The sequence below is a fragment of the Lycium barbarum genome, chromosome 6 (genome assembly GCF_019175385.1).
Source record: "Lycium barbarum isolate Lr01 chromosome 6, ASM1917538v2, whole genome shotgun sequence".
NCBI classification, from domain to species: domain Eukaryota; kingdom Viridiplantae; phylum Streptophyta; class Magnoliopsida; order Solanales; family Solanaceae; genus Lycium; species Lycium barbarum.
The window spans coordinates 380,030-396,462 of NC_083342.1; the positions used below are offsets into that span (position 1 = coordinate 380,030).

General features: G+C 30.6%; 2 protein-coding genes across 3 annotated transcripts; both read left to right on the plus strand.

The window, feature by feature from the left end:
• Window positions 1-2,494: 2,494 nt before the first annotated feature.
• On the plus strand, window positions 2,495-6,317 carry LOC132599425 (histidine-containing phosphotransfer protein 4-like). 2 transcript variants are annotated; one of them, XM_060312798.1, is made up of 6 exons: window positions 2,495-2,632; window positions 3,039-3,169; window positions 3,886-3,954; window positions 5,164-5,235; window positions 5,461-5,600; window positions 6,079-6,317. In XM_060312798.1, exons 1-5 carry the CDS (start codon window positions 2,576-2,578, stop codon window positions 5,579-5,581), a joined length of 450 nt encoding a protein of 149 aa, XP_060168781.1. In that variant the 5' UTR covers window positions 2,495-2,575; the 3' UTR covers window positions 5,582-5,600; window positions 6,079-6,317. The 2 variants fall into 2 exon arrangements, with proteins under 2 accessions (XP_060168781.1, XP_060168782.1); XM_060312799.1 differs by having other exon boundaries at window positions 5,461-5,533.
• A 5,271-nt stretch (window positions 6,318-11,588) lies between these two features.
• On the plus strand, window positions 11,589-15,791 carry LOC132599426 (histidine-containing phosphotransfer protein 4-like). Its single transcript, XM_060312801.1, has 6 exons — window positions 11,589-11,745; window positions 12,277-12,407; window positions 13,144-13,212; window positions 14,450-14,521; window positions 14,743-14,815; window positions 15,553-15,791. The coding sequence occupies exons 1-6, from the start codon at window positions 11,689-11,691 to the stop codon at window positions 15,562-15,564; spliced, it is 414 nt and encodes a 137-aa protein (XP_060168784.1). The 5' UTR covers window positions 11,589-11,688; the 3' UTR covers window positions 15,565-15,791.
• Window positions 15,792-16,433: the final 642 nt, after the last annotated feature.

Below are 16,433 nucleotides of genomic sequence, written 5' to 3' on the forward strand. Positions count from 1 at the left end.
CTCTGTTGTGTGCTCTGCTACTATATTATATAAATACATATGCTGCCATCCTTTGAGATGGGAGAGATTGATAAAAAAAAAAAAAAGAGTTTGCTGATACTTAAGTACATCACGCGATGTATTATATTTTTAGTTTATTTCTTGGTGAAATTAAACTATTTAATGTTGGTATTGTTAACTAATTAAAGTCAAAATGAGAAGTTGGCTACAAGTTCACCCAATCAAAAAAAAAAAAAAAAGGGGGATTCGTTGCAAATACCTCATCGCTAAAAAAATGGGATCCGTTGCAAATACCTCATCGCTAATCGTTGGTAAATAAAACTAGTGACATATTTTTACTGTTTAGCGATAGAAAATTTATCCACTACTATTTCCTACTTTTTTAGTTTGTTGACATAAGCATGTAATTTTTTATGATTGACAAAGTAAATGAACAAGGGCAGTAAACCAGCTTTAGAGACAGATGGATGGGATACAACAAACGGCAAATGAACTAGACACAAAATATTGATGGACAGAACTGTTGAACAAGGTAGGTGAACCCGGTCTGCAGGCATGATCTACTCAAGAAAGTTGCAGACAAACAAAACACATGAACCATGTTTGCAAATATGTTCCAACAGGGATAAGTGCAGCAAATAGACCATAAACATAGAGCAAGACAAGGGTAGATGGACTAGGTCTATAAAGATGTTCCCTCCTATATGCTGGTGTGAGGTAATTAGGGGAATGAACAATGTCTGAGACATGTTCTTAAGAGTTTAGATATGAAGAGGTGTGCAAATACAAAAGACAGGGGAAAGAAGTGTGTGAGAGCAGAAGGGTCCGATCCATATGCAGACAGATAAAAACAGGGGGAAGCAGGATGTGTGAATAAGCTTGTCCTGATGAAGATGGAGTTGATTGAATCAAGTCTAAGAACATGTTCCATCTCAAAGTCTTATTGCGAGCAGGCGGTGACTAAACCAGGTGCTTGAACCAGGTCCAAGAACATGTTCTAGCTCACAGTCCTATTGTGAGTAGGATTTGTATTTTATGGTAAAGACTTGACGAACAAGTTTGCCAGATTTCTAGCCATAATTGTCAAGATACTTCAGACTCCTACAAGGATACTGAAGCAGCATTGAAAGTAAGAATCCTAAGTCAACTCAAAACCTAACTCTCATAATGGGCCTTATCACGTAGGGATTAAGTTCAGCAAGGCAAACCTAGAGCTATAAATATTCAAGTCATGCCATGAAGAAAGTTTGCACATTCACAAAGAGAGAAATAAGAATATTGAGCGAATACAATCAATGTTATATTGAGTCTTGTGTATCCAGAAGTGCCACCTGATTCTACGAAGAAGATTGAAGAAATAGTTTCATAGAGTTTAAGTGTTACATTTCTTGAGTCTAGATTTGTGTATTAGGTTGTTTATCGAGTTGTACCTTATCCGCTTTCATAGAAGCATAAATTATATATATACACAATTAGTCAAGTTCAACTCCAAGTTGGGATAACTTGGAGTTGACTCAACAGTCTGGGAGATTGTTGACATAGGAATTAGAGTGTAGTTTCTAGATTACAGAGTTTGTAACTTGAATTTGCACAGGCTCACAGTTGTAGTGGATTTTGGGAAAAATCTCACAGAGGTGTAGGTCGTGTTTTTTTCGCCCTTGTGAGCTGGGTGGTTTCCACATAAAATTGTTGTGTCATTTACTTTCTTGTTCTTTACTATTCCGCAAATGCTAAGCTTGGAACAAGTAGAATAACGTGTTCTATCCCATAGACGAAAATCTAAAACTGCGTAAGATAGAAAGTAAGTTGTGCAACTCAACATAGTGGTTCGAGAGAAAACAAAAGACTTGGAATATATATAGAATGCACTAGAAGATGTATAAAACTTTTACTGGCAAAAGATTCGTCAACTTGATGTCCAATTATTTCTATTTGTGTCCATCATGGATGGGAAGGTATATACAAGAGCATGTTAATTAATGGACTGAAAAATGAGAGTTTGATAACAAGGAGAACTAAGCTTTTTCAATAATAAATGTTTGTTCATACTCAATCTTTACCTCAAATATGTTAAGTTATTATGTTTAAATAACAAAAGTTAATACATTAAACACAGAGACAAACATACATATATTTATTCACTACTAAGCTAGAAAATCACTAATTTTCGACATCGTCTCGTTGGAAATCCCATTGGAAACGTTACCAACGAGCTAGGAATTCGTAGATAAAAGTTAGCGATTTACTGTAGTATGAACAATGCATATGTATCGATAACTTTTTATACTTTTCTCAATACAACAAAATAAGAACCAATGGTAAAGTGAATAATAGGGATTTGGTCCAAGAGAAGAAAAAAAAAAGAGGTTCTTCTTGTGATGGTGTCGATCGAATTATTAAGATTTGGACCATTTATCAATCTTTTTCTTCTTTGTATTTTCTCACTTTCTTTCCCTATATATACATACAATTCTAGTCTTTAGCAATAGTATATCATAGCCTCTTTTATTCTTCAAACAGATTTTAATACTTCTTTAAATTCAATATTTCCATTTCTTTTTACGCAAACAAAAAAATGGAGAACCAAAAGCAACACCAAGCTGCTTACATGAGGAGAAGCCTCTTGGACCAGGTCATATTTTTATTTAATTACTTAGTCACATGTAATTATTTCTTAAATTTAAATACAAAATTCACAAATCATTCTAACTTTAGGAAATGAGTGTGCTCTATTTGACATGTAGTACTATTATATGAAAAGATATTAGTTTTTGTGGAGTTTCAATTTCAAAAAAACATAATCGCTCTTGATACTTACGTCAAACTAATAAACACATAGCTTTTCGTATAAACCTTTACGATTAAAAAACTATTGCTTCTTCAGTCCTAATTTATGTGGATTATAACTTGTTGGAGTCGTTCAAATGATAATGAATCTATAGCTTTAAATAATATTTTATAATGTCAGTGAATAAAATTTAATTTGTTATTTGTTACAAAGGTGAATAATTTTAATTATAACTAGTATTTTTGTGCAGGGATACCTTGATGAACAATTTATTCATCTTGAAGAATTGCAAGATGATGCAAACCCTAACTTTGTTGAAGAAGTTGTCAAGCTATTTTACACGGATTCAGCCAGATTTATTCGCAATATTGAACTTGCACTGTAAGAAGTTTTTTTTATATGAATATCATAAGTCATAATAGTGTTAATCAAGTTAACTTCGATCCCTTTTAGATTATCTAAAAAAATGGAATCATAAGCACTAATGCTTAGGTAAGTCAATTTTTTTTTCAGCAAATCTTTTTCTACGCAGAAAAGACAAATATTTGTGAAAACTCAAGTGTAGTTGTCACTATTGAAAAAAAATGTATAATCATCAATACCATCCTTGAAGATACGGGTTGTCACTAAAACTATCGCTTTTTGTGACGACCACTTCGAGTTGTAATAAAGACGTTCATTTTTGTGACAACTAAAGAAATCTCCATTTTGTTGACATGCAAGTTATTTGTTAAACTGCCTCAACTTTTCTGTTATGCCTATATATTATTGCATGTAGAAAATGAAAAAAAACCACAAAATGTTAAATTCGATCTCGTTTATTACAAGTAGGCTGACATATATATAAAATTGTCATGAATAAGTGTATATATAGACACGTCAATAACTCATCTTATTTATAATATCAACGTGATATAACACTTACAAAACAGGGAAAAACTCATTTTCTCCCAACTTAATTCCCCATGTCATTCACCAAGTCATTTCTCTAATTCCTCAGCACCACTTAAAATATATACATCAGGAAATTATATAAAAAATTGTAATATTTGTAATTAATGCTTACCCAATTATTGTTTTGCTTTTGTTCTATGCAGGGAAAATGGACCCTGTGATTTTGCTAGGCTGGATAATTTGATGTACCAATTCAAGGGTAGCAGCTCAAGGTATCATGTCTATAATTATTTAGAATTTATGAGTATTATAAATGTACTGAAGGTACAAAAAATATTTACACAATAGATCGGACTTGAAAGATAATTGTAGGTAATTCTCTATTATAATTTTAGTTTGTAATCTAGAATAAATTATCAAGTAGCATTCTATAACATGTTAAAATACACTAATAATACATTGATATGTTATTGATGTACTATATAAACTTATATCCTATATATTTTTGTATTTACGTTGTGAGTTCACCTTTTCAAAGAATAACCAAAAAAGATAGAAAAGTTTAATGAATCTATATGGGTCCACATTTGGCCAACAAATTATTGAGTAGGGTTGAAAAAACAAGTAAAATTCTTATTCTCATATTCCACTCAGACGTTCTAGACTTTTTTTGCAGGATTCTGCAATCCTCTTTTTTCTTCTGATCTCCACATGTACTTTTTCACCTCAAATTTAGCAGCTTCTTTTTCCCCAACATTTTAATTGTTTTATAGTAATAAACATGGTAACTTTTCCAAAAAGGAAATTGAACAAATTGGAGTTTTTTTGTTTGTTTTTGTTTTTGTTTTGCAGAATGGTTACTTTTCCACTTTGAATCACTTAAGAATATCCTTATCTTTAGTACACACAAAAAAAAAGTAATTCTTTTTCTTGATTCCTAGACAAATTATTAGATAATTGTAGTGGAGAATCTAATCGTTTGGGAGGTTGTATCATGACTTTTTCTAAGATTATGTATACTGCTTCATTTGCATGCATGGATCTCCGTATATACTTTTATTATTAAATTTCCCTTTCTCAAATTGTCCCACTTCTTTTTTTGGTTGTCTATTAATTAAGGATTTATCGCATATTTACTGATAGAGTAAATATTTTTTTATACCATATTACTGCAATTTAATCCATTGTAAATGTTGCTTACCTTATTTTTCATGCTACTCTAATTCCACTAATTATGATTAGTTGCCTTTAATTACGTCTAAAGTAACCTGATAATGTAAGAAAAAATATCAATATGTAAAAGTTATCAAGTTGAACCCGTTTTTGTTCAAAAGGTATATATTCTCGACAAATAATATTGCTTATTGCGTCTAAACTTAGACATCTCGAACTCTAGAAGTACCCATACGCCGTACCTTCAGTATATGTATTTCTCTTTACTAAATGAATTACAATATTTAATATTAGAACTTTTGTTGCAGCATTGGTGCCACAAGAGTAAAAAGACAATGTTCTCAGTTTCAGGAATATTGTAATGCAAAAAATATAGAAGGGTAAAGTATCTTGCCTTCTCCTACTTATAGCTAGTTTCCTTGATGTAACAACAATATTTGAAAAGGTTAAGAAGTTATTTATTCTACTCTAAAGTTAATTATCAACTCATGTTTGTTATAAATATGTAGATTTTTACATGTAATTTAATTTGATTGTACAAAAGTATTATAGTCTGTCAGTGTACAAAACTTCTAACCTTATTATTTATGGACCAAATTTTGCAGGTGCAAGAACACATTCCAAGGAGTGAAACAAGAGTATGCTACTCTAAAGACTAAGCTTGAGGCTTACTTTCAGGTCTCTCTCTCTCTAATAAGATACATAGGCAACTACTCTAAAGACTAAGCTTGAGGCTTACTTTCAGGTCTCTCTCTCTCTAATAAGATACATAGGCAAATGTAGTATAGTTGAAGAATTTTGAAACGCATATATTACCTCTGGTCCATATTAATTATCTGTCTTTTAAAGTTATTGCATAAGCCAAAGACATTAAATAACCTTAATTATTAGAGTATTTGTCTAAAAATATAATCTCACTTATTAATTAGCACTACACTGTTTTTAGAGCATAACTAAGGTGATTTTTTGAAAAGAAGTCATAAATACTTTTTGTTTTTTCTAAAAACAAGTATCTTTTAAAGCAAATTCAGTTAACCAAAACGACAAACGGATAATATGGACAGGAAGTAGTGTTTATTATATTTGCATTTATTGCCGCGACCGAGTAACGAATTCAATGATCGATCTTTTATTCCCATTGTCTTAAAATTTTGAATATGTAATTAAATGATGTTATATATGGCTCCTAACTTTTTATTTTTTTTACCATTTTAACTCTGTAGATGGAAAGGTAAAGCTTCAGCTAATGTTTGATGTCCAAAGCAGCATCAGATTCGAAATGAACAAGCCCCTCATGGTCTTCCCTCAAGTAGCTTTATAAGGATATTGCTGCATTTATATAAATGATATATAGAATCTTCTTATTATGAAATAATATTAACAATATGGTACTGAAAAATGTCAGCCATTCTGTTGTATAAACCCTGTCAAAGCTTATTAATGCAAAGTTCATGTTTCCAATAGAAAAGTTCCTTTTTTATTTTATATTTCCTGAAAAATAAATCAAAATTAACACCCTGAGGCCTCCATGGAAGCATACATGTAAATACTTATCAGCATACGATTACATCAAATCAAACAATTTAACCTTAGCAGATGAAAACTACTACAACAACAACATATCCAGTGAAATCTCACAATAAGGGGTCTGGGAAGGGTAAAGTGTACGCAGACCTTACTCCTATCTCGCAAGATAGGGAGGTTGTTTCCGAAAGACCTTCTGCTCATACCTTAGGAGATGAAAACTAAAGATTAAATATCACTTAACCAAGGTTAGGTGGTAATAATGTGTATGAAAAGATTTGGTTAAATTGGTTGGGTTTTACGTCCTTTGTTTTTTTCGACTTTTAAACATTGTGTCACGTCATTAACTTGTTACAAAAAATATATTTTCCCACTAAGAGTATATTGTAGAGCGACATAGCAATAATAAAGTGACTTTTATGTTATAAAATAAAAAATTAAAGAAAAAACTTTGTTACACCATTTTCAATAATTGAGTGAGTTTTGTATTATAAAATAAACAAAAGTAACTCTATTACACCATTTCCAATAGTTAGGTGACCATATAAGCAATCAACTCCCATAACATTATCCAACCTAACATTCCAGAAAATCATTTAGTTGAAAAATCAACTTTCAATGCCAGAAAGATGATGCCACATCATAACTAAACTTTCGAATTTCTCAAATGATCGTCCAACTTAATAATTCTTACAAAATTTTTATTTGTTTCTTAAATAAACTCAGTTATTTTCTTCTACTATAAGGATGAATGAGCTAGACGTAGAGTTATATCAACTGAAATGACTCTAAAGCGGATCCATCTAAGAAAAATGAACAACTCGGCTAAACCAAACCCCATATTAAGCCAAAAAGTATATACATTTTCATATTAGCGTTTAGATTAATCGATTCGATCGCTTGCACATAATTTTAGAAAAAGTAATTTTTCATCAGAATGAAATCGTCATATCTTCTGTTCAGATGCAAAAGTTCACGAAGAGTCCTAAGTTTTCTGAAGCCAGTGCTCTCTATCGTCAGACCAAATAAAAGTTTCATAAGTTTAATGAAGAATTTACTATAGTTGGATGGCCATTTAAATTATTCACTCGGTTAACTAGGGAGTTAAACATTGTGAACACAATAACCTGATAGAAAGGTCTTTGCTAACTACCAAGCAAAACAAAAGAAAAACAATTCTAAGCCTGCATGGTTAGAGTTCAACAATTCTAAGTCTGCATGGTTAGAGTATGAAAAAGCAAAATAGAGACCATATACTTGCTTCAAACTTTCCAGATTCCAGATTAATTAATGTCAAATTGAATTAGCTATACCCAAAATTGTCCATATTCTTGTTAACAAACATGTCAGTAAGGAAATCTTTTTTTAATGGTTTAAAATGACAGCGGCTAGTATGCTAGTTATAGAGGCATAAGTGAGCCAATAATTTAACAGTGAGGGTATTTTTGATACCAGAATCAAACGGAGGGTATAATTGATCAATTTCCTATAGTTGAGGAGTAATTTTGGACCTTTTCCCTAATATATTAATAGTATAAAATACAACAATAACAACATACCAAGTGTATTCCCATATATAGCTGAAGTCTGGATTAACAGTATAAAGTATTATAGGAATAAAAAGTTAGCGATTTCTTGTAGTATGAACAAATCCATATGTATCGATACTTTTTTATACTTTTCTCAATATATATACAACAAAATAAGAACCAATGGTAAAGTAAATAATAGGAATTTGGTCCAAGAGAAGAAAAAAAAAGAGGTTCTTCATGTGATGATGTCTATCGAATTATTAAGATTTGGACCATTTGTCAATCTTTTTCTTCTTTATATATATTTTCTCACTTTCTTTCCCTACATATACATACAATTCTAGCCTTTGGCAATTGTATGTCATAGCTTCTTTGTATTGCTTAAACAGATTTTAAGAATTCTTTAAATTCAATATTTCCTTTCCTTTTTACGTAAACAAAAAAATGGAGAACCAAAAGCAACGCCAAGCTGCTTACATGAGGAGAAGCCCCTTGGACCAGGTCATATTTTTATGTAATTACTTAGTCACATGTAATTATTTCTTAAATTTAAATACAAATTCACAAATCATTCTAACTTTAGGAAATGAGTGTGCTCTATTTAACATTTAGTACTATTAGATGAAAAGATATTAGTTTTTGTGGAGTTTCAATTTCAAAAAAACTTAATCACTCTTGAGTCTTGATACTTACGTCAAACTAATAAACACATAGCTTTTCGTATACACCTTTATCTCTAACTATGGTGAATAATATGTATTTTCATCTCACGCTATCACTTAACTGTAATAAGCTAATGTAGTTTGGTGTAAATATTGGACGATGGAAAAGTTTTTTCAGTTTGAGTTTTTCACTCATTACGATTAAAAAATTATTACTCCTTCCGTCCTAATTTATGTGGATAACTTATTGGAGTTGGTCAAATGATAATGAATCTATAGCTTTAAATAATATTTTATACAGTCAGTGAATAAAATTTAATTTGTTATTTATTACGAAGGTGAATAATTTAAATTATAACTAGTATTTTTGTGCAGGGATACCTTGATGAACAGTTTATTCATCTTGAAGAATTGCAAGATGATGCAAACCCTAACTTTGTTGAAGAAGTTGTCAAGCTATTTTACACAGATTCAGCCAGATTTATTCGCAATATTGAACTTGCACTGTAAGAAGTTATTTTTTTATTGGAATATCATAAGTCATAACAGTGTTAATTAAGTTAACTTCGATCCCAGTTAGATTATCTAATGCTTAGGTAAGTCAAATATTTTTTCCACACAATTCTTTTTATACGCGGAAAAGACAAATATTCGTGAAAACTCAAGTGTAGTTGTCACTATTGAAAAAAAGAGTATAATCATCAATACTATCCTTGACCTTAAGGGTTGTCACTAAAACTATCACTTTTTGTGATGACCTCTTCGAGTTGTAATAATGACGTTTATTTTTGTGACAACTAAAGAAAGGCATAATGCATAAACAGACTCTTAAACTTGACCTCAGCTGACAAGTATGCTCTCAAAATTATTGTGATTAGTTGAACCATATATTATACATTGTACGTCCATCGATCTCTGCACAAATATATGTGCATGCGAGTGAGTGGGCGTGGGCCTACCACTGAAAGAGTAGTTTTGCATGCCCCTCTACACAAGCTTCCGTTCCTTTTGGTTACAAAAACAATACAATAGAATTGACATGCAGTAAAACCTAGCCCGTGACAGTCAGAGGTGGATCTAGAACTTCTTGAACATGGGTGCACCACTAAAAAAAAAAAAAAAACATTAAGTGAGAATTGATCCATGTTCCTCTATGTAAATAATTAAGCTTTCCACCAAGTGCGGCCGCCAATCTTTTTGTAGCAAGGATGCCATTAGATCAGCTTTAGTAAATATGTTCATAAAATACCTAATTTTGTGAAGAGATCATAGTTTAACGTGCCCTATAATTAAGGCTATTAATTCTTCGCTGGTGCCAGCAATATTAATATGTCTACTAGTAGTGCGTACATAATAGAGTAGTAGACATGCTTCTCCACTTAGTTCTATATAATTAACTATATCAATCTATGTAGTATTAATTTTTGATTTTTTTTTTTGAGTTCATCACTGCAAATGACAATTAAGAGAGTTGGATTTTTAATAATAGAAGATGTCCACATAAGATGATAATATTCCTATATATAGTACAGTTTATTCCTTATCATCAGCATATACAAGAAAATGATTGGAAAGACAGACCAATTTTTGAAAGGAAAATGATAGCCTCCAATCATATTCTGATACCTTTTAATTTATTAACCCATCCACCCACTTCCATAAAGGTAAATATATATATATATATGTGACCACGAATCTTTAATACTTTGCCATACTAGGGGATATATAGTGAGAGGTCAATGGGTTCTATTTGGTTTCATTGAATTTGGTGGAAGGGGAATAAAGCACATGCCTTGTTTTTTTCTTATATTTTGGACATTTAATTGACATACCTTTATCCGCTTTCATAGAAGCATAAATTATAGATATACACAATTGGCCAAATTCAACTCCAAGTTGAGATAACTTGGAGTGGGCTCAGGGAGATTGTTGAGATAGGAATTAGAGTATAGTTCCTACGTTACAGAGTTTGTAACTTGAATTTGCACAGGCTTACAGGTTTTGGGAAAATTTTACAGAGGTGTTGGTCGTGTTTTTTTCACCCTTGTGAGCTGGATGGTTTCCACATAAAAATTATTGTGTCCTTTACTTTCTTGTTCTTTGTTATTCCGCAAACGCTAAGCTTGGAACAGGTAGAGTAATGTATACTATTCCATAGACGAAAATCTAATACTGCGTAAGATAGAAAGTAAGTTGTGCAACTCAACGTAGTGGTTCGAGAGAAATTAAAACAAAGGACTTGGAATATATATAGAATGCACTTGAAAATGTATAAAACTTTTACTGGCAAAAGATTCGTCAAGATAGAAAGTAAGTTGTGCAGCTCAACATAGTGGTTCGAGAGAAATTAAAACAAAGGACTTGGAATATATATAGAAGGCACTTGAAAATGTATAAAACTTTTACAAGCAAAAGATTCGTCAACTTGATGTCCAGTTATTTCTATTTGTGTCCATCATGGATGGGAAGGTATATACAAGAGCATGTCAATTAATGGACTGAAAATGAGAGTTTGATAACAAGGAGAACTAAGCTTTTTCAATAATAAATGTTTGTTCATACTTAATCTTTACCTCAAAATATATTAAGTTATTATGTTTAAATAACAAAAGTCAATATAGTAAACACAGACATACATATATTTATTCACTATCAAGCTAGAAAATCACTAATTTTCGACATCGTCTCGTTGGAAATCGGCTCGTCGGCAAGGGATTTCCGATGGAAAAGCCATTGGAAACGTTACCAATGAGCTAGGAATTCATAGATAAAGTTAGCGATTTCCTGTAGCATGAACAATGCATATTTATTAATACTTTTTTATACTTTTCTCAATACAACAAAATAAGAACCAACGGTAAAGTAAATAATAGGGATTTGGTCCAAGAGAAGAAAAAAAAAAGAGGTTCTTCATGTGATGGTGTCGATCGAATTATTAAGATTTGGACCATTTATCAATCTTTTTCTTCTTTGTATTTTCTCACTTTCTTTCCCTATATATACATACAATTCTAGTCTTTAGCAATAGTATGTCATAGCCTCTTTGTATTCTTCAAACAGATTTTAATACTTCTTTAGATTCAATATTTCCATTTCTTTTTACGCAAACAAAAAAATGGAGAACCAAAAGCAACGCCAAGCTGCTTACATGAGGAGAAGCCTCTTGGACCAGGTCATATTTTTATTTAATTACTTAAGTCACATGTAATTATTTCTTAAATTTAAATACAAAATTCACAAATCATTCTAACTTTAGGAAATAGGTGTGCTCTATTTGACATGTAGCACTATTATACGAAAAGATATTAGTTTTTATGGAGATTCAAATTCAAAAAAAATTAACCACTCTTTATACTTAAGTCAAACTAATAAACACAAAGCTTTTTGTATACACCTTTATCTCTAACTATGGTCAATAATATGTATTATCATCTCACGCTATCCCTTAACTATAATAAGCTAATGTAGTTTGGTGTAAATATTGGACGATGGAATAGTTTTTTCAGTTTGAGTTTTTCACTTATTAGGATTAAAAAACTATTACTTCTTCCGTCCTAATTTATGCAGATAACTTGTTTGAGTCGGTCAAATGATAATGAATCTATAGTTATAAATAATATTTTATACAGTTAGTGAATAAAATTTAATTTTTTATTTGTTACAAAGGTGAATAATTTTAATTATAACTAGTATTTTTGTGCAGGGATACCTTGATGAACAATTTATTCATCTTGAAGAATTGCAAGATGATGCAAACCCTAACTTTGTTGAAGAAGTTGTCAAGCTATTTTACACAGATTCAGCCAGATTTATTCGCAATATTGAACTTGCACTGTAAGAAGTTTTTTTTATATGAATATCATAAGTCATAATAGTGTTAATCAAGTTAACTTCGATCCCTTTTAGATTATCTAAAAAAATGGAATCATAAGCACTAATGCTTAGGTAAGTCAATTTTTTTTTCAGCAAATCTTTTTCTACGCAGAAAAGACAAATATTTGTGAAAACTCAAGTGTAGTTGTCACTATTGAAAAAAAATGTATAATCATCAATACCATCCTTGAAGATACGGGTTGTCACTAAAACTATCGCTTTTTGTGACGACCACTTCGAGTTGTAATAAAGACGTTCATTTTTGTGACAACTAAAGAAATCGCCACGAAAAAATCTTATTTCTTGACATGCAAGTTATTTGTTAAACCGCCTCAACTTTAATTTTTTGTTGTGCCTATATATTATTGCATGTAGAAAATGAAAAGAACCGCAAAATGCTAAATTTGGTCTCGTTTATTACAAGTAGGCTGACATATATATAAAATTGTCATGAATAAGTATATATATAAACATGTCAACAACTCATCTTGTTTATAATATCAACGTGATATATCACTTAAAAAACAGGGCAAAACTCATTTTTCCCCAACTTAATTCCCCGTGTCATTCACCAATTCATTTCTCTAATTCCTCAGCACCACTTAAAATATATACATCATGCAGGAAACTATATAAGAAATTGTAATATTTGTAATTAATGGTTACCCAAATATTGTTTTTCTTTTGTTCTATGCAGGGAAAATGGACCCCATGATTTTGCTAGGCTGGATAATTTGATGTACCAATTCAAGGGTAGCAGCTCAAGGTATCATGTCCAAGTTCACAATAATACAATCTATAATTATTTAGAGTTTATGAATATTATATATGTACTGAAGGTACAAAAACTATTTACACAATAGATCAGACTTGAAAGGTAATTGCAAGTAATTCTCTATTATAATTTTAGTTGGTAATCTAGAATAAATTATCAAATAGCATTTTATAACATGTTAAAATACACTAATAATATAAAATTAATATGTTATTGATGCATATAAATTTAGATCCTATATATTTTATACTTACGTTATGAATTTGCCTTTTCAAAGAATAACAAAAAAGATAGTCAAAGTTTAATGAATCTATTTAGGTCCACATTTGGACCTCCCTTTGAATATCGTCAAACTATAAAAGTTTGTGAATAATAATCAACCAATTATTCAGTAGGGTTGAAAAAACAAGTAAAATTCTTATTCTCATATTCCACTTAGACGTTCTAGTCATTTTTTGCATGATTCTGCAATCCTCTTTTTTCTTCTGATCTCCACATTTTTTCACCTCAAATTTAGCAGCTTCTTTTTCCCCAACATTTTAGTTGTTTTATAGTAACTTTACCGAAAAGGTAATTGAACAAATCGGTTTTTTTTTTTTTTTTTTTGCAGAATGGTTACTTTTCCACTTTGAATCACTAAAGAATATCCTTATCTTTACTACACACAAAAAAAGTAATTCTTTTTCTTGATTCCTAGACAAATATATAATTGTAGTGGAGAATCTAATCATTTGGGAGGTTGTATCATGACTTTTTCTAAGATTATGTATACTGCTTCATTTGCATGCATGTATCTCCATATATACTTTTATCATTAAATTTCCCTTTCTCAAATTGTCCCCCTTCTTTTTTTGGTTATGTCTATTAATTAAGGATTTATCGCATATTTACTGATAGTGTAAATAATTTTTTTATACCATATTAGTGCAATTTAATCCATTGTAAATATTGCTTACCTTATTTTTCTTGTTACTAGTTCCACTAATTATGGCTAGTTGCCTCTAATTACGTCTAAGGTAACCTGATAATGCAAGAAAAAAATATAAATATGTAAAAGTTATCACGTTGAACCCGTTTTTGTTCAAAAGGTATTCTCGACAAATAATATTGCTTTTTATTGCTTCTAAACTTAGACATCTCGAACTCTAGAAGTACCCATAAGCTTTAATATATGTATTTCTTTTTACTAAATGAATTACAATATTTAATATTAGAACTTTTGTTGCAGCATTGGTGCTAGAAGAGTAAAAAGACAATGTTCTCAGTTTCAGGAGTATTGTAATGCAAAAAATATAGAAGGGTAAAGTATCTTGCCTTGTCCTACTAATAGCTAGTTTCCTTGATGTAACAACAATATTTGAAAAGGTTAAGAAGTTATTTATTCTACTCTAAAGTTAATTATCAACTCATGGTTGCTATAAATATGTTAATTGTTACATGTAATTTAATCTGATTGTACAAAAGTATTATAGTCAGTGTACAAAGCTTCTAACCTTATTATTTATGGACCAAATTTTGCAGGTGCAAGAACACATTCCAAGGAGTGAAACAAGAGTATGCTACTCTAAAGACTAAGCTTGAGACTTACTTTCAGGTCTCTCTCTCTAATAAGATACATAGGCAAATGTAGTATAGTTGAAGAATTTTGAAACGCATATATTATCTCTGGTCCATATTATCTGTCTTTTGCAGTTATTGCATAAGCCAAAGACATTAAATAACCTTAATTATTAGAGTCTTTGTCTAAAAATATAATCTCACTTATTAATTAGCACTCCACTATTTTTAGAGCATAACTAAGGTGATTTTTTTGAAAAGAAGTCATAAATACTTCCTGTTTTTTCTAAAAACAAGTATTCTCTCCGTTCATTTTTACTTGTTCAGTATTTTAAAAATAGATTTTCACTTTTTTACTTATTACTTTTAGCATATCAAGACAAGACAATTTATTTTTTCCTATTTTGCCCAGTGTATTAAATACTCACTTCAAATCATTTTTTAAATCCCATAAAAATAAGCACCAATTCATATGGATACATTGGTAAATTATACACTTCGTTTATTATTTCTTAAGGGGTGTGCATAGTCAAAAGTGGACAAGTAAAAGTGACAGAGGGAGTATCTTTCGAAGCAAATTCAGTTTACCAAAACGACAAACGAATAATATTGGACTGGAAGTAGTGTTTATTATATTTGCATTTATTGCCGCGACCGAGTAACGAATCAATGATCGATCTTTTATTCCCATTGTCTTAAAATTTTTAATATGTAATTAAATGATGCTATATATGGCTCCTAACTTTTTATTTTTTTACCATTTTAACTCTGTAGATGGAAAGGTAAAGCTTCAGCTTATGTTTGATGTCCAAAGCAGCATCAGATTCGAAATGAACAAGCCCCTCATGGTCTTCCCTCAAGTAGCTTAATAAGGATATTGCTGCATTTATATAAATGATATATAGAATCTTCTTATCATGAAATAATATTAACAATATGGTACTGAAAAAATGTCAGTCATTCTGTTGTATAAAACCTGTCAAAGCTTATTAATGCAAAATTCATGTTTCCAATAGAAAAATTCCTTTTTTATTTTATATTTCCTGAAAAATAAATCAAAAGTGACACCGACCTCCATGGAAGCATACATGTAAATACTTATCCGCATAAGATTACACCAAATGAAACAATATAATTTAACCTTAACAGACGAAAACTAAAGATTAACTATCACTTAACCAAGGTTAGGTGGTAATAATGTGTATGAAAAGATCCGGTTAAATTGGTTGGGTTTTACGTCTTTTTTTTTTTTTTTTTGACTTTTAAACATTGTGTCACGTCATTAACTTGTTACAAAAAATATACTTTCCCACTAAGAGTATATTGTGGAGTGACATAGCAATGATAAAGTGACTTTTATGTTACAAAATAAAAAATTAAAGAAAAAACTTTGTTACACCATTTCCAATAATTGAGTGAGTTTTGTATTATATAATAGACAAAAGTAACTCTATTACACCATTTCCAATAGTTAAGTGACCATATAAGCAATCAACTCCCGTAACATTATCCAACCTAACATTCCAGAAAATCATTTAGCTGAAAAATCAACTTTCAATGCCAGAAAGATGATGCCACATCATAACTAAACTTTCGAATTTCTCAAATGATCGTCCAACTTAATAATTCTTATAAAATCTTTATTTGTTTCATAA